Source organism: Mustelus asterias, chromosome 9 (genome assembly GCF_964213995.1).
Source record: "Mustelus asterias chromosome 9, sMusAst1.hap1.1, whole genome shotgun sequence".
Taxonomy (NCBI): Eukaryota; Metazoa; Chordata; class Chondrichthyes; order Carcharhiniformes; family Triakidae; genus Mustelus; species Mustelus asterias.
This window is the reverse complement of record NC_135809.1, coordinates 7,313,045-7,332,459: the sequence shown is the minus strand read 5'-3', so window position 1 is coordinate 7,332,459 and position 19,415 is coordinate 7,313,045. Positions and strand designations below refer to the sequence as shown.

The window sequence follows — 19,415 nt, the reverse complement described above, 5'->3', positions numbered from 1 at the left end:
GAAGGGGCTCAGAGCCTCGAAAGCTTGTGTGGCTTTTGCTACCAAATAAACCTGTTGGACTTTAACCTGGTGTTGTTAAACTTCTTACTGTGTTTACCCCAGTCCAACGCCGGCATCTCCACATCATTATATAACCTTACCATAACACTCCAACTTTTATACTCGATACTCCGATTTATAAAGGCCAATGTACCAAAGGCACTCTTTACGACCCTATCCACCTGTGACGTCACTTTTAGGGAATTCTGTACCTGTATTCCCAGATCCCTCTGTTCAACTGCACTCTTCAGAGTCCTACCATTTACCCTGTACGTTCTTCTTTGGTTTGTCCTTCCAAAGTGCAATATCTCACACTTGTCTGCGTTAAATTCCATTTTCCATTCTCCCTCAAGGGAACAATTTTATCCTGTCCACTCTATCTCTTCCCATCATAAATTTGTACCTCTCAATCAAGTCACCCCTCAGTCTTCTTTGTTCCAAGGAAAATAACTCCAACCTATGTGCAGGTTAGGTGGATTGGCCATGCTGAATTGCCCCTTAGTGTCCCAAGATGTGCAGGTTAGATGAGTTGGCCATGATCAGTGAGTAGGGTTATGGCATAGGGCGAGGGAGTGGGCCAAGGTAGAGTGCTCTTTCGGGAGGTCGGTGGCTGAATGGCTTCCTTCTGCACTGTAGGGATTCTACGGTTCTATATAGGAAGTGATGCAATGTCTCATGATCTTGCTCTCGCTTATAGATGTTGTAGTAAGATGAAGATTCTGTAAGATGTTTCTCAATAAAGTTAGTGTTTTGGGGCTAAAGGGATCAAGGAATATGGAGGCAAGGCGGGCTCAGTATATTGATTTTGATGATTAGCCATGATCAAAATGAATGGCGAAGCAGGCTTGTGCTTCTATTTCCTATATTTCTATCCAATCTCTCCTCATAGATACACTTTACTAGCCCTGACAACATTCTTGCAAACCTCCTCTACACTCTCCAGAGCAATTACATCCTTCCTGTAATGTGACCAGAACTGAACACAATACTGCAATTGTACCTCACCAGTGTTTTATACAATTCCAACATTTTATCCTTACTTGTATATTCTATATCTCTATCAATGAAGGAGAGAATTCCATATGCCTTTTTTACATGCTTGTCTACTTGAACTGCTACCTTTAGGGATCTGTGTACTTGTACGCCAAGATCTCTCACTTTATCTACCCCTCTTAATATATTCCCAGTTATTATGTATTCCCTATAACTGTTTGTCCTCCCTAAATACATCACCTCACACTTCTGCATGTTAAAATCCATCTACCGCTTTACCGTTTACTCCACCAACCCATCTATACCATCTTGGAGATTATAGCTATCCTCTACACTATCCACTACTTGGCCAATCTTTGTGTCATTTGCAAATTTCCCAATCATGCCCCCCCACATTCACATCCAAATCATTAATATAAAACGCAAACAGGGTTCCAACACTGAGCCTGGAGTACGAAAATATTGTGGCAAATGGTGGGCTAAAGCCTGGATGTTGGAAGTTTGAAATTAATATTGGTTGGGGTAGGGGTGAATATAGTAAGAAATTAATTTAAAAGCAGGTAAGGGATGTAGGTGGTGAGGAATACAAGAATGTGATCTCAGATAGCTTTGTTAAACAGCATTAAGACCCTATGGGAAATAACATGGTCAAGAATCTGGTTATGAATATGGATAGGCAAGATTCTATGAAGGAGAAGTTTAAAGAGGCCAGGAGGGCAATGAATTCAGAGGAAATAAAGTTTGTTGATTTAGAGACTGGAATCACCATGGCTGAGGAATTACTTGGTGCACAAATGTTTTAGCTTTGACATTTCTCTTTTTACAAATCTAGACCTGGGATGAAGCACTTGCTAAATCTGCAAGAGCATGGAGCAGATCTTGCATCTTCAAGCATAACCCAAACCTGCAAAAGAAAGGAATAGTGCATCCAAACTTCTACCCTATAGGAGAAAACATCTATATATCAACAGGCAGTTTCAATGCCAAGAATGCTATTAAACGATGGAATCAAGAAGTGGTGAATTATGAGTACAGTACAAATACCTGTAAGCCAAACAGAGTGTGTGGACATTACACTCAGGTAACTATACACATTGCTTTTAATCACCAAATAAAAATATTGCTAATTATGATTATTCCTACATCAGCTGATCATTTGCATTAAGGAGACCTTTGTCTTTACGAAATGAAATTATTTGCTACCAAAATGTAATTAGAATAATAGATACCTATAGTGTAGAAGGAGTCCAAAAAGCCCATCAAGAGTCCATTGGCAACAATCCCATCCTATCCCCATAACCCCACGTAACCCCCTGACACTAAGGGGCAATTTAGTGTGGCCAATCAACCGAGCCCAAACATCTTTGGAGTAGGGGAGGAATCCGGAGCACCCAAAGAAAAACCCACACAGACATGGGGAGAATGTGCAAACTCCACACAGACAGTGACACAAGGCCGGAATTGAACCCAGATCCCTGATGCTGTGAGGCAGCAGTGCTAACCACTGTGCCGCCGTGCCTTGTGATTGGACAAAAGGGAATTCAATCTGTTGCATTTAAATCATGAGTGTTTTATGAGTAACAAGCATAATTTCTAATATGTTCCTTTTAGTGAATTAATTCTATTAATAATTTATACGATTATTTAATTGGTTTAAATTAGTTAAAAATGTGTGAAATCCATGCAGCATTTTTTTGTTTGTTTATTAACTGTTACCTAGGAACCCTCAAGACCAGTCTGCACTGATTCTGACCAACAAAATCTGAGATTTTGTGAGGTTTTGAATCTAATAGGTTTCATTCTGAGTTTGAGGGGAAATGTCCTGAAATTTTCTTTTTTTTTTAAATCTTAAGGCCTCAGATGCACACAAATTGCATCCTTATTATAAGAATGGATATTGAAGTGTCTTCATAATGACCACAGCTATGTTATTAATATTGCTATGGTAACCTATTGGTTAAGGCAACTAACACAGAAGTTCTATGTTCAAATCCATTTTTTTAATTCATTAATTCATTCATTCAGTATTTACTGTTGAGAAAAGCATTGATGTTAGAAAACTTGGGGAAATAAATATTGATGTCTTGAGGAGTGTACATATTACAGGGGAGGTGGTGCTGGAAGTCTTAAAGCGCATCAAGGTAGATAAATCTGCGGGACCTGATGAGGTATATCCCAGGACGTTGTGGGAGGCTAGGGAGGAAATTGTGGGTCCCCTAGCCGAGATATTTGAATCATCGATAGTCACGGGTGAGGTGCCTGAAGATTGGAGAGTGGCAATTGTTGTACCTTTGTTTAAAAAGAGCTGCAGGGAAAAGCCTGGGAACTACAGGCCAGTGAGCCTCACATCTGTGGTGGGTAAATTGTTGGAAGGTATTTTGAGAGACAGGATCTACAGGCATTTGGAGATGCAAGGACTGATTAGGGACAGTCAGCATGGCTTTGTGAGTGGAAAATCATGTCTCACAAATTTAATTGAGTTTTTTGAAGGGGTAACCAAAAAGGTAGATGAGGGCAGTGCAGTTGATGTTGTCTACATGGACTTTAGCAAGGCCTTTGACAAGGTACTGCATGGTAGGTTGTTGCATAAAGTTAAATCTCATGGGATCCAGGGTGAGGTATCTAAATGGATACAAAATTGGCTTCTTGACAGAAGCCAGAGGGTGGTTGTAGAGAGTTGTTTTTCAAACTGGAGGCCTGTGACCAGCGGTGTGCCTTAGGGATCAGTGCTGGGCCCACTGTTATTTGTCATTCATATTAATGATTTGGATGAGAATATAGGGGGCATGGTTAGTAAGTTTGCAGATGACACCAAGATTGGTGGCATAGTGGACAGTGAGCAAGGTTACCAGTTGCAGCGGGATCTTGATCAATTGGGCCAGTGGGCTGACGAATGGCAGATGGAGTTTAATTTAGACAAATGCGAGGTAATGCATTTTGGTAGATTGAACCAGGGCAGGACTTACTCAGTTAATGGTAACAGAACAAAGAGACCTAGGGGTACATGTTCATAGCTCCTTGAAAGTGGAGTCACAGGTGGACAGAGTGGTGAAGAAGGCATTCGGCATGCTTGGTTTCATCGGTCAGAACATTGAATACAAGAGTTGGGACGTCTTGTTAAAGTTGTACAAGACATTGATAAGGCCACACTTGGAATATTGTGTGCAATTCTGGTCACCCTATTATAGAAAGGATATTATTAAACTAGAAAGAGTGCAGAAAAGATTTACTAGGATGCTACCAGGACTTGATGGATTGAGTTATAAGGAGAGGCTGAATAGACTGGGACTTTTTTCTCTGGAGCGTAGGAGGCTGAGGGGGTGACCTTATAGAGGTCTATAAAATAATGAGGGGCATAGACAAGGTAGATAGTCAATATCTTTTCCCAAAGGTGGGGGAGTCTAAAACTAGAGGGCATAGGTTTAAGGTGAGAGGGGAGAGATACAAAAGTGTCCAGAGGGGCAATTTTTTCACACAGAGGGCGGTGAGTGTCTGGAACAAGCTGGCAGAGCTAGTAGTAGAGGCGGGTACAATTTTGTCTTTTAAAAAGCATTTAGATAGTTACATGGGTACAATGGGTATAGAGGGATATGGGCCAAATGTGGGCAATTGGGATTAGTTTAGGGGTTTAAAAAAAAAGGGCGGCATGGACAAGTTGGGCCGAAGGGCCTGTTTCCATGCTGTGACTCTATGACTCATTGGTGGGACATGGGCGTTGTTGGCTAGTCAGCATTTATTGCCCGTCCCGAGTCGCCCTTAACTGAGTGGCTTACTGGACCAATCCAGAGGGACAGTTGAGAGTCAACCTCCTTGCTGTGGGCCTGAAGTCACATGTAGGCCAGACCAAGTAAGGACAGGAGATCTCCTTCCCTGAAGAATATTAGATCTTAATAAGTTGTGAAATTGAATTTAATAAAGCTGCTAATTTTTGACATAGCATCAATTGAAATGATGACAAGTGAGCCAGATTGTAGTAAAAACCCAACTGATTTACTAAAGGACCTGCCACCCTCTACCTGTGTCTTCATATAATGTGTTTAACTCAGGGTAATAAATTTTGCCTTGCTGACATTATGAATATTTGCTCTCAGAATAAGAAGAAAAATAATACTGAGTACATAAAATTTCAAAATACAGCACTGTTCTTTAGCATCAAATGTTTCATAAGTATTGTATGTTCAAATGTCCTTGGCGATGTTATAGTGCTAATGCTACTTGAATGCATTTTAAAGTCACTTTACAGTACATAGTCCATTCATAAGCATTGTAGATGTGTTTTGCTGCTAAAATAGTTAACAATAGTTTGTAATTATGGGCACAAGTATTACTTTTGAAACTGCCATTGAGGCCCATTAGGGTGGTATTTGTGAACTGTAAATAATGTAGGTTTTCATTTAAATAACCTGTTAGTCCCTTGCTTGTTTACTTGATGTTTACAATAAAAATAAACTTCGTCCGAATTTACCCAGATTTATTGACTTTAAAACCTTCAAGAACTAGGTTTTCAAATTTTTAAAAAATGGTCCTTAAATATAATCAAGCAATAATTCTTAACTCTGTCATAACAGCGAAGACTCTGATATGCATTTTTTTTAAGCATAGGAAGTTTTAGAAAAAGAAGTAGCAGTTAAGCCCAACACACTGTCCCTTTTTGCATGATCAAACTCAGCTAATATGCCGTCCCCATATCCTTCATTTTGTGAAAGGTATCTAACTATTCGCAGCAATCTTCAGCTAGAAGCGCCGAGTGGATGAACCATCTCGGCCTCTGGAGGTCCCAAGCATCAAAGATGTCAGTTTTCAGCCAATCCGATTCACTCCAATTGATGTCATGAAATGGCTGAAAGCGCTGGATACTGCAAAGGCTATGGGCCCTGGCAATATTCTGGCAATAATACTGAAAACCTGTGCTCCAAAATGTGCCATGCCCCTAGGAAGGCTGCTCAAGTACAGCTACAGCACAGGCATATACTTGGCCTTGTGGAAAATTGCCCAAGTTTGTTCTTTATAAAAAGCAAGATGGATCCAACCTAGCCAATTCCCATCCCATCAGTCTACTCTCAACCATCAGTACAGTGATGGAAAGAGTCTCAACGGTGCTATTAAGTGCCATTTGCTGAGTAATAGTTTGCTCACTGACGCTCAGTTTGGATTCCGCCAGGGTCACTTAGCTCCTGACCTCTTTGCCTTGCCTTGATTCATGACCTAATTCTCATTTTTAATCTGTATGAATGTATATGAACGTGTCTTTATGATTTTCTTATGTTCAGTAATTAATAAACTCTTTATTTATTTCAAAAAAGCCTGGTTAAATTGGCTAATTTTAAAACCAAATATTGGGACTGGGAAAAAATGTTGCAAAGGAAGGGATCCTTTTTGGACTAATCATGTTGTAACCAACAGATGGGGTTGAATAAAGAAAGGGAGTCAGTTTATCCCTCCTCACCTGAGACAAAACAATTTGCGTGTTCTCATGCTGGTTAACAAATTTGGGGAACCTCACCTGGGACTGGTCATAACAAATTGGAGGCTTGTGGTCCAGGATTTGTTCCCACAGACAAAATTAACAGATTACAGTGGGGAAGGTAAATTGTTCCTCTGAAGGCAGTGTTAAGTGTGATGTAGTAGTTCTTTAAGTGGTGTTTCCAAGAAAGGATCATATGACCCGTTAGTTCAATTGGGAGTTGAGTTGGGGTCTCACTCAGACTTACCTGGGTTTCTTCCAGCCAGTCGGGCCTGTGGAGTTAAGGCCTTTTTTCTTTGCTCTGTAATGTGTATTCAGTTAATAAACCTTTGTTAATTTACTGACCTGAGTTCAAGCCATACCTCCTCTCACTACACTGGCAACGAGGTTAAATTTGAAGACTGCCATGGTCAGCTGCAATTCAAGGCCAGGTTTCAACTGGATTTCAGACGCAGCAGCAAAACGTGAGTTAAGTATGCTTTTGATCCCGACGTGGAGCACTGGGGTTATACACCAAGCACCTTTAATTATTCTTTCAAGCCAATGGATTATAGGGGGAGGAGAAACAGCGGATTATCCTGACGTCAGTATGCGGAGCCCAAGCATACAACTTGATCCAGATCTTAACTTCTCCAGAGGCCCTCGATACTAAACTTTGCGAGCAGCTGGTGGCATTAGTAAAGGAGCACCTTCATCCCAAACCATCTGTAATCATACAGTAGTATAAATTTAACTCAACTAGCAAAAACCTGAGAGAGCTTATCGCTGAGTTTGTGGCCAGATTGAGACAGCTGGCTGAACAGTGAAATTTTAGAACCATGCTTCAAGATATCATTGGATCATAGAATTCCTACAGTGCAGAAGAAGGCTATTTGGCCGATCGAGCCTGCACCGACAACAAACCCATCCAGCCCCTATCCCTGTAACTCCATGTATTTACCCTGCTAATCCCCTTAACCAAACACATCTTGGGACACTAAGGGGCAATTTAGCATGGCCAATAAATCTAACCTGCACATCTTTGTACTGTGGGAGGAAACCCACACAGACATGGGGAGAATGTGCAAACTCCAAACAGTCACCTGAGGCCGGAATTGAACTCTGCTCCCTGGCACTGTGAGACAGCAATGCGAATCACTGTGCCACTGTGCCGCCTCAGAAACGGACTAGCCTGTGAGATGAGCAATTTGACCATGCAGAAAAGGCTGCTGACTGAAATAGATGTTACATTGACTAAAGCCATGGAGAATGAACAGGCTACGGAGAGTGCTGAGAATGGTGATTTGGAACTACAGAGTGCACAGCATTGTGAGGTGACAAACCTGCCATCCCAGGAATCAGCCTGATCAACCTACGGCTGCACTCACTCTACAGCAAGGACATCCTTCCTCAGATAAGGACACCAAAACTGCACACAATACTCCAGATGTGGCCTCATTAACACCCAATACAATTGCAACAAAACATCCCTCTCCCTATAATCACATCCTCTCGCTATGAAGGTCAATATACCTTAACAAAAACAAATTACTGCGGATGCTGGAATCTGAAACCAAAAGAGAAAACGTTGGAAAATCTCAGCGGGTCTGGCAGCATCTGTAAGGAGAGAAAAGAGCTGATGTTTCGAGTCCAGATGAGCCTTTGTCATAAATACCATTTGCCTTCTTTACAGCCTGCTGTACCTGTGCGCTCACTTTCAGCGACCTATGCACGAGGATTCCAAGGTCTCATTGAGTATCCAACTCTCTCAATTTACACCCATTCAAGTAATAATCTGTCTTCCTATTATTGTTACCAAAGTGGATCATATTTATCCATATTATACTGCATCTGCCATGCAGATGCCCACACACTCAACCTGTCCAAATCACCCTGAAGCATCTCTGCCTCCTCCTTACATCTCACCCTCCCACCTAACTTCTGTGTCATCTGCAAATTTGGAGATAATACATTCAGTTCCCACTTCCAAATCATTAATATATAATATGAGCAGTTGGGGCCCTAGCACAGATCCCTATGGTACCCCATGAGTCACTGACTGCCAATCAGAAAAAGACCCATTTATGCCAACTCTTTACTTCTTATCTGCTAACCAGCTTTCTATCCATCTCAAGACATTACCTGCAATCCCATGTACTTTAACTTTACATAGTAGTCTGTTATGTGAGCCCTTGTCGAAAGCCTTCTGAAAGTCTAAATAAACCACATCCATTGGTTTTCCTCGGTCAACTCATCCTCAAAGAATTCCAATAGATTCGTCAAGCATGATTTCCCTTTTGTAAATCCATGCTGACTTTGTCTGATTAAACCACTGCCTTCCAAATGCCAAGTTATGAAATCCTTGATACTAGACTCTGGCAACTTCCCCAGTACCAACGTTAGGCTCACTGGTCCCTGTTTTCTCTCTATCTCCCTTTTTGAATAGCGGGCTTACGTTAGCTACCCTCCAATCTGTAGGAACTATTCCAGAGTCCAAAGACTTTTGGAAAATAAGCACCAATGGATCTACTATTTCCAGGGCCACTTCCTGAAGTATTCTGGGATAAAGATTATTAGGACCTGGAGATTTATCCACTTCAATCCCATCAATTTCTCCAAAACTATTTCTCTATTAATGCTGATTTCCTTCAGCTCCTTAGTAAACCATGTTTCTCTCAGCACTTCTGGTACATTATTCATGTCTTCCTTTGTGAAGATTGAAGCAAAGTACAAATTTAATTCCTCAGCCATTTCGTTATTTTCCGTTATTAATTTTCCCATTTCTGACTGTAAGGGGCCTTAATGTTAATTCAGACTCCACTCCCAATTTTATCTTAAACCCAGCCAGTGCCCTACACGAGTTGAGGTGGAGCTGAAGCAGTTAGAAGAGTGGGGAATAATAAGGCTAGTAAATGCATGCTGACTATACTCAACCAGATCATGATTGTCCAAATGTCATTTTAAAATATCCTTTATAATAGATTCAAGTAATTTCCCTACCACTAATGTAAGTTCTGTAATGAAGTCTGTAGTTCCCTGTGTTTTTTCTCTCCCTCCCTTCTTAAATAGTGGGGTGACATTTGCTACCTTCCAATTTTCAGGAACCATTCCAGAATCCATAGTATTTTGGAAAGTGATCACCAATGCATCCACTATTTCTATAATAACCTATTCCAATACTCTGGGATGCATAATATCAGGTTCTGGGAACTTATCAACTTTCAGTCCCGTTAATTTCTCCAATTCAACTTTCTTAGTTACACTAATTTCCTTCAACTCTACATTCTCCCTAGTCCTTTGAATCTCCAAATCTGGGAGATTTCCTGTATATTAGTAAAAACAAACACTAAGTAATCATTTAGCTTTTCTGCCATTTCTCTATTCCCCATTATAAATTATCCTGGCTCTGCCTGTATTGGATCCACATTTGTCTGAGCCAAATGCTTCCTGTTTACTTACAGTCAGTTTTTATGTTTTTTTGATAGATTGCATTCATATTCTGATCTTTTATCGGTTTCTTGGCCTTCCTTTGCTATGCACTAAATACCTCCAAATCCTCTGGTTTACTACTATTTCTGATAACTTTAAAAGCCTTTTCTTTTAATCTTGTACAATCTTTAACTTTCTTTGTCAGCCATAGTTGACTGGCTTCTTTGGGCTTTTTCAACCTGTAGAAATGTATAGGTGCTGTATGCTATGTAATAGTTCTTTGAAGACTACCCATTGTCTATGCACAGTCAAACTTTTTAATAAATTTTCCCAATCCACCTCAACCAATTTGTCCCTCCTACCTTTATAATTTCTTTTGTTCAACTTTAAACACCCTGGTTTAAGATTAAACTTCCTCACTTTCAAACAAAATGTAAAATTCTATCATTTTGTGGTTCTCATCCCGAAAGCTTATTTTCCAACAAGATTATTAATTAGTCCTTTTTCATTACACAATACATGCTCTAGAAAAGCCTGTCCTCTAATTGGCTCCTCAGCATACTGAGAAATCCATTCCTAAAACACTCCAGAAATCGTCTTCCACAACATTAGTGCTCACTTGGTTTAGCCAGTGATATGCAGATCGAAGTCAACCATGTTCATAGTATTGCCCATGCTCCATGCTTCTCTCTGATTTATATTATGCCCCACATTATCATTGTATCTGTACCAAAACTACAAAAGAAATCATTTGACTCTTGGGGCGGTATGGCAGCACAGTGGTTAACACTGCTGCCTCACAGTGCCAGGGACCCGGGTTTGATTCCCGACTTGGGTCACTGTCTGTGTGGAGTTTGCACATTCTCCCCGTGTCTGCGTGGGTTTCCTCCGGGTGCTCCGGTTTCCTCCCACAGTCCAAAGATGTGCAGGTTAGGTGGATTGGCCATGCTAAATTGTCCCTTAGTGTCAGGGTAAGTGCATGGTGTTATGGGGATCGGGCCTGGGTGGGATTGTGGTCGGTGCAGATTCGATGAGCCAAATGGCCTCCTCCTGCACTGTAGGGATTCTATGATTCTATGACTCTCTCCCCTGGTCTCTATTTTGTTATTTTGCTCTTTTCGAAATGTAAAAATATCCATTGTTTTCATCTGCGGGCAGGTGATGCAAGCGCAACAATGGGATATGAAGTTCTTGTGATTTGTTCCTGTTAGTTGTCTAACATTGTGTAGATTATATGTGGTATTTACAGGTATAACGTGGATCATAACATTATTTATAAAATGTCAAAAATTTTGTATCTAGTGTTAAATAATCTTTATTCCTTTCCAGATTGTCTGGGCTAGCTCTTATAAACTTGGCTGTGCCGTTGCTGATTGTCCCAAAGGAATTAAACGTGCTCCGTTTAAAGGACCAGGTGCAATTTTTGTCTGTAACTATGCACCAGGGTAAGTACTCAAATTGTTTTCTCTTGTAATTTTGCTTCTATTTTCTTCTATTTTGGTAAGGTGACAGTGAGTGCTCTTGAAATCAACCACACAGTAATCATGCAACAAGGCTCTCTTCCGCCCTTCAGGTGTTTGGGTCTTCACACACCTGGATCCATTTTTGTCTAATTATCACGTAGAGATGCCGGCGTTGGACTGGGGTGGGCGCAGTAAGAAGTCTCACAACTCCAGGTTAAAGTCCGACAGGTTTATTTGGAATCATAAGCTTTCAGAGCACTGCTCCTTCATCAGGTGAGTGGAGAGGTAGGTTTCACAAACACGGCATATGTGGACAAAGACACAATTGCAAGATAATGGTTGGAATGCGAGTCTTTTCAGGTAATCAAGTCTTTACAGGTACAGACAGTGCAAGTGGAGAGAGGGATAACCACAGGTTAAAGAGGTGTGAATTGTCTCAAGCCATGACAGTTAGTAGGATTTTGCAAGCCCAGGCCAAATGTTGGTGGTTACATGTAGTGTCACATGAACACCTCAGCACTTCACTCTACCACAAGCCCACGGATAACATCACGATGCTCCACTTCTTCAGCTTCCACCCTAAACATGGTGAAGACTCCATTCCCTACGGACAAGCTCTGCGTAAACATAGGATCTGCTCGGATGAGGAGGAACACAACAGACATCTACAGACACTGAAAGACGCCCTCGTAAGAACGGGATATGTTGTTTGACTCATTGATCGACAGACAGTTCTGATGTGCCACAGCGAGGCACCGACCTCATCAAAAGACAAACACGGGACATGACCGATACCCTTCATCGTCCAGTACTTCCCCGGAGCAAGGGAACATCTTCTTTGGAGTCTTCAACATGTCATCGATCAAGACGAGCATCTCGCCAAGGCCATCCCCACACCCCCATCACTTGCCTTCAAACAATCGCCCAACCTCAAACAGACCATTGTTCACAGCAAATTATCCAGCCTTCAGGAGAACAGCGACCATGACACCACACAACTCTGCCACAGCAACCTCTGCAAGACGATGGATACTACCATCACACATGAGAACACCACCCACCAGCTACACGGTACATACTCATGCGACTCTGCCAACGTTGTCTACCACATACACTGCAAGAATAGATGTCCCAAGGTGTGGTACACCGGCGAGACCATGCAGACGCTACGACAACGGATGAACGGACACGGTGCAACAATCACCAGGCAGGAGTGTTCCCTTCCTGTCGGGGAACACTTAAGCAGTCAAGGGCATTCAGCCTCCGATCTTTGGGTAAGCGTTCTCCAAGGCGGCCTTCAAGACACATGATAATGCAGAATCACCAAGCAGAAACTGATAGCCAAGTTCCGCACACATGAGGAAGACCTCAACCGGGATCTTGGGTTCATGTCACACTACATGTAACCCCCACCATTTGGCCTGGTTTGCAAAATCCTACTAACTGCCCTGGCTTGAGACGATTCACATCTCTTTAACCTGTGATGATCCCTCTCTCCACTCGCACTGTCTGCACCTGTAAAGACTTGATTACCTGAAAAGACTCGCATTCCAACCATTATTTTGCAATTGTGTCTTTATCTATATATGCCGTGTTTGTGAAACCTACCTCTCCACTCACCTGATGATGGAGCAGTGCTCTGAAAGCTTATGATTCCAAATAAACCTGTTGGACTTTAACTTGGTGTTGTGAGACTTCTTACTGTGCCTAATTGTTACCAGAGAATCCTATAATGTCTTTTTGCTCCTGTGCAAACCTCCTCTATTTTTCATTCATATGTTGCCCTGATATCTGAAAACACATCAGTTTCCATATATCTGTTGATATCTCACTGCTATCTCTTGACTGCTCCAGTGTCTCTAAATTGTCAACTTCCAATTCTGGATGAGCAAGAATTTCCTCCAACTAGGTATGGGACATACCAAAGCCATTGTCTTTGGACCCTGACAGAAACTCTGTTCCCTAACCATCCATTCCATCTCTCGGTCTTTCTCTCTCTCTCTTAGTCCGAACCAGAAAATTTACAACCATGGTATCATATTTGACCCCAAGATGAGTTTTAATCACATATCCATCCCATGCGTACAAAACTGGCTTGATGACATGGTTGTAGAGGATTGTTTTTCAAACTGGAGACAAGTGACCAGCGGTGTGCCTCAGGGATCGGTGCTGGGTCCCCTGCTACGTGTCATTTATATTAATGATTTGGATGAAAATATAGGAGGCATGGTTCGTAAGTTTGCAGATGACACCAAGATTGGTGGCATAGTGGACAGTGAAGAAGATTATCTCCGATTGCAGCGGGATCTTGATCAATTTGGCCAGTGGTCTGACGAATTGCAGATGGAGTTTAATTTAGATAAATGTGAGGTGATGCATTTTGGTAGATTGAACCAGGGCAGGACTTACTCAGTTAATGGTAGGGTGTTGGGGAGAGTTACAGAACAAAGAGATCTAGGGGTACATGTTCATAGCTCCTTGAAAGTGGAGTCACGGGTGGACAGAGTGGTGAAGAAGACATTCAGCATGCTTGGTTTCATTGGTCAGAACATTAAATACAGGAATTGGGACATCTTGTTGAAGTTCTACAAGACATTGGTAAGGCCACACTTGGAATACTGTGTACAATTCTGGTCACTCTATTATTGAAAGGATATTATTAAACTAGAAAAAGTGCAGAAGAGATTTACTAGGGTGCTACCGGGACTTGATGGTTTGAGTTATAAGAAGAGGCTTGATAGACTGGGACATTTTTCTCTGGAGTGTAGAAGGCTGAAGGGTGACCTTATAGAAGTCTATAAAATAATGAGGGGCATAGATCAGCTAGATAGTCGATATCTTTTCCCAAAGGTAGGGGAGTCTAAAACGAGAGGGCGTAGGTTTAAGGTGAGAGGGGAGAGATACAAAAGGGTCCAGAGGGGCAATTTTTTCACACAGAAGGTGGTGAGTGTCTGGAACAAGCTGCCAGAGGTAGTAGTAGAGGTGGGTACAATCTTGTCTTTTAAAAAGCATTTAGACAGTTACATGGATGCAAAGCTGGGCTGAAAAATGGCAAATGGAGTTTAACCCTGATAAATGCGAGATGATTCATTTTGGTAGGACTAATTTAAATGTGGATTACAGGGTCAAAGGTAGGGTTCTGAAGACTGTGGAGGAACAGAGAGTCTTGGGGTCCATATCCACAGATCTCTAAAGGTTGCCACTCAAGTGGGTAGAGCTGTGAAGAAGGCTTATAGTGTGTTAGCTTTTATTAACAGGGGGTTGGAGTTTAAGAGCCGTGGGGTTATGCTGCAACTGCACAGGACCTTGGTGAGACCACATTTGGAATATTGTGTGCAGTTCTGGTCACCTCACTATAAGAAGGATGTGGAAGCGCTGGAAAGAGTGCAGAGGAGATTTACCAGGATGCTGCCTGGTTTGGAGGGTAGGACTTATGAGGAAAGGTTGAGGGAGCTAGGGCTGTTCTCTCTGGAGCGGAGGAGGCTGAGGGGAGACTTAATAGAGGTTTATAAAATGATGAAGGGGGATAGATAGAGTGAACGTTCAAAGACTATTTCCTCGGGTGGATGGAGCTATTACAAGGGGGCATAACTATAGGGTTCATGGTGGGAGATATAGGAAGGATGTCCGAGGTAGGTTCTTTACGCAGAGAGTGGTTGGGGTGTGGAATGGACTGCCTGCAGTGATAGTGGAGTCAGACACTTTAGGAACACTTAAGCGGTTATTGGATAGGCACATGGAGCACACCAGGATGATAGGGAGTGGGATAGCTTGATCTTGGTTTCAGATAAAGCTCGGCACAACATCGTGGGCCAAAGGGCCTGTTCTGTGCTGTACTGTTCTATGTTTCTATGGGTAAGATGGGTATCGAGGGATATGGGCCAAATGTGGGCAATTGGGACTTGCTTAGGGGTTTAAAAAAAACGGCATGGACAAGTTGGGCCGAAGGGCCTGTTTCCATGCTGTAAACCTCTATGACTTCAAGACTCTATGAAATGTAAAAGTTCACAATATTCTGCTTTAAATTTGATCTACCATATGTCTCACCAGTCTGCTGACGACCTGAAGTCCTCACTCAATGGCAAAGTTACCACAGCTATAAGAACATAAGAAGTAGGAGCAGAAGTAGACAATTCGCCTCCTCGAGCTGATCTCATCTCAGCCTCAACTCTACTTTCCAGCACATTCTCCATAATTCTTCAACCCATTACTAATTAAAAATCTATCTCCTGCTTAAATTTACTCGATGTCTTGAATCCACCGCACTCCACAGATTCATGACTCTTTGAGAGAAGTAATTTCTCCTCATCTCTGTTTTAAATCTGCTTCCCCTTATCCTAAAACTATGATCTCTTATTCTCTTTTGCCCCAGAGGAGGAAGCATCCATTTTATGGCTACTTTGTCAGTACCCTATATACGTCAATTGGATTTCCTCTGATTCTTCTAAACTATGAAGAGTATAGACTTAACTGCTCAATCTCTCTTCGTAAAACAAACCCCTTATCTCTGGAATTAATCTAGTGAACCTCCCCTGAACTGCCTCTAATGCCACTACAGGCGAAGAATGAAAAATGCAGGAGCCCAAAAATTTTAATTCTTCTCCATCATCCTCCTTGTCAGTTGGTTGCATGTTCTATATGTCTTGGATCTATACCAAAATGACACTCCTGCCGCTGTGTGTGTAACAGGTTTTATTCATAGTGCTTTGAAATTTCTACTCGGTTTCTAGCTCGAGCTTCCAGCTCTTTCTACAGCTTTGTTTACTTTTCTTGGAGTCCACACTCAGGCTTAATCAATCAAGCATGTTTCAATAGTAAGCATATTCACATCACCAAACACTGAACAGTTGAACACTACAAAGGACATTAGGTGTAGCAAGCATTCTTGAGGTGCAAGTCGTTCACTTTTCAGCAGTTTTATCCCAGAAATTGACCCCCTGGTACAGGAATTTTAAGTCCTCCCATCTCCATCTTTTCTCTAGCCATGTTTTAAGCTATTTTATCCTCCTATTCTTATCCTCACCAGAGAGTAGCGTAAAGACTAATCGAGAAATTACCACCTTTGCGATTCTGCTTTTGAAGTTCCTCCTAGCTACCTATTTCTTTCCAATGTCATTGATTCCTGCATGAACCATGATATCTGGATCCTTCCCACTTTAAATGTTTCTGCACCCTCATCGTGATGTTCTTTACCTTTACTCTAGAAAGGCAACCCACCATGTGGGACTCACATTGGCAGTTGCAGAACCATTTATTTCCCTACAATCACTGCATTCCATCATGTTACTGTGCCCCTCCAATGCAGTCATTTGCTCACAGTACCTAGAATGTGTTATAGACTGCTCTGCCCTAAGGTGTAGTCAGCCTCACAGGTTTCGGTGCTGAAAGCCAGTTTGAATGGCACTTGTCCAGAAAGATTCTTGCACTGCTTGCCTCTTCCAGTTCTGTCAGTTGGCACCCGCTTACTATTCTGAACTCTGTAGCTATGGGATCTGTTGGGATGTGAGCTGTAGGAAGTTCTCAGCCTCCCTTCAGCCCTGCACATGCACCGCCCTGGAGATCCCTCATGACAGTAGTTCTCAGCCATTTTAATTTGAATACTCTGACTTCTTTATATATTTACTGTTGCTTCCATATTTTTCCTGAAATATACTACTGACATTTCTGCTTGTTGTTGCAACTGTAAATCTTTGCTCCATATGTATGATAAGCATGCTTGTGTGTGGTAAACCACTGTTAGCTTATTACCTGTATATGTGACATGCCTGGACACATCCCTGCTGGCCCTACCCGAGACTCCTCCCCCCCCCCCCCCCCCCCCGGTCCAGGTATAAAGGCGACTGCTCCCCATCCCCCTGCCTCAGTCTGGACCAGTTCATTGGCATGGGTGTGCTCCAAGTCTTTTGCTAATAAAAGCCTATTTGTTCTTGCATACAAACTAGTCTTTGCTTGATTGATGGTGCATCATTGTGTTTTCAAACTTTTATTATATTATACTCTACTTTCCTTTGTCCTTTATTTCTATTTTTTTTCACATACTTAGTTTCTTTTGATTTTCTCGCATTGGGCCAGAAGTCTTGTAACCTTCGAAGTTCTGTCTATTGGTATCAGACTTATTTTTATTTATTAGTGTGATAACAGGTTCATGCATAATTTTCCTTTATTTCAGCTTGCTACCAGCAATAACTTGTGTTTCCACATAAATCATTTTCTTACAGTGGAAATTATATTGGGACTTTACCATATGGATCAGGGGCTTCTTGTGCATCGTGCAGGTCCAAATGCCGTGAAAACTTATGTAGTAAGTTAGATATTACAATCTCTTATTAAGTTGTTAACTGCATTGAAGTTTTAAAAATTTTATTTTTTAAAAAGCTGATTACGTGTAAGTCAATTCTAACAAATTTAATTATTTTAATTTCAACTACAATTTACACTTGGCATTTTTTTATTATTAGGGGATATAAAACGGGATTCCATCACAAGTAGGTGTTTTATATTACTAAGTATATGTAGTTCATTCTCAACATTGTTCTAATAAATCACACATTTCCTCTTCGCTTTTTGGCAGAGTATCCTAACTGGAATCCAGACTTTGGGTCAGCCTCCGTTTTCTCCTGTGACCAACTCCTGCTACTTACCTCTAGTATTCTGATATATGTTCTACAGTAACTACCTAAATGTACAGTATATATTTCACGATTCTCATTTGACCCTGTTTCAGGCTGAGAGAGTGCAAACTTCTGGATCGCAGAGCATCAGTGCTGCTTTCTGTCCAGCAGGTTTTCATAGGAATCTCAATGGCCTCAGCACATTTTCCTGACAAACTTTTAAGCTGGAATTCCTTGAGTTTGTAAAGCACTCCACCTAGTAGCCTAATTGAGTACTTACAAAACTAACACTATTAAAACAAGTATGTTTGAGTGCTGGACAAATCCAAATGTTCAGATAAAATTGGTGACCTTTATCTCATCAACTATTCGAGTTACTGGGGCAGTCAAGAAAACTCTTTAATTAAATACTAAGAATTTAGTTTCCCAAATCAGAATACCTGTCCAAACATAATTCAAGGAAATAATTGTTTTTGTGGTGAGTAAAGTTTGTTCATTATTACCATATGTTGTAATTCAAGGAATATTGGTTTGAGTTTTATGAATTTTTTATCTCATAGAATAAAATTTCATAGAATCCCTACAGTACAGGAGGCCATTCAGCCCATCGAGTCTGTACCAACCACAATCCCACTCAGGCCCTATTCCCATAATCCCACACATTTACCCTGCTAATCCCCCTGACACTAAGGGGCTATTTAGCATGGCCAATCAACCTAACCCACGCATCTTTGGACTGTGGGATGAAACCGGAGGAAACCCACGCAGACATGGGGAGAACGTGCAAACGCATACAGGCAGTGACCCAAGGCCGGAATTGAACTCAGGTCCCTGGCGCTGTGAGGCAGCAGTGCTAACCACTTATGAAGTTGAATTGACAAAAAAAAATTATTCCAGTTCACCACTATTATGTGGAACATTTAGAAGAAGCTTTGCATACGCTTTGGATTATACTTCATGGTAGATTTTCTTTACAGTTAATTCTGCAAGTGCCAAGTTACCATCAGTGCAACTACTGGACTCATCACCAGGCAAACCTGAGTGTCAAATAAACATTCTTGGGGCTCCTCTCAGTTAGCACTTTCAGTCTGACACAAATTAAACAAATAATGATGGTGACTTGTGTTAAAGTATGTGCTGTACAAACTGTACATGAACAGTCATTTTGCTAGGTGTGCTGTGTTTCTCACTATCCTTCAGTTCCATTTTACTATGACAAGAGGATCTCAATTGAGAGGACAAAAAGTGGAAGGTGCTAAAAATGTTCAGCAAGTTAGGCAGATCGGTAAAGGAAATAAGAATGTTGACATTTCAAGGATGCAGAGTACTTGCAACATTTTCTGTCTCAGATTTCTTGAAACTGCAATGTTAAAATCAATCCACAGTAAGTTCAATTAAAATGAGGGGAGATTTGTGAGAGCCATTTTTTGTTTGATC

The 19,415-nt window shown here is 41.5% G+C and overlaps 1 protein-coding gene across 1 annotated transcript in view; it reads left to right on the top strand.

Annotated features, from left to right (window-relative positions):
* Positions 1-18,039, top strand: part of glipr1a (GLI pathogenesis-related 1a) — a 54,816-nt gene extending 36,777 nt beyond the window's left edge. Inside the window, exons 2-6 of the mRNA XM_078221098.1 lie at positions 1,865-2,113; positions 11,234-11,349; positions 17,586-17,668; positions 17,826-17,852; positions 17,939-18,039. Of these exons, the coding sequence (XP_078077224.1) occupies positions 1,865-2,113; positions 11,234-11,349; positions 17,586-17,668; positions 17,826-17,852; positions 17,939-18,039 (576 nt within the window). The remainder of the gene's footprint in view (positions 1-1,864; positions 2,114-11,233; positions 11,350-17,585; positions 17,669-17,825; positions 17,853-17,938) is intronic.
* Positions 18,040-19,415: the final 1,376 nt, after the last annotated feature.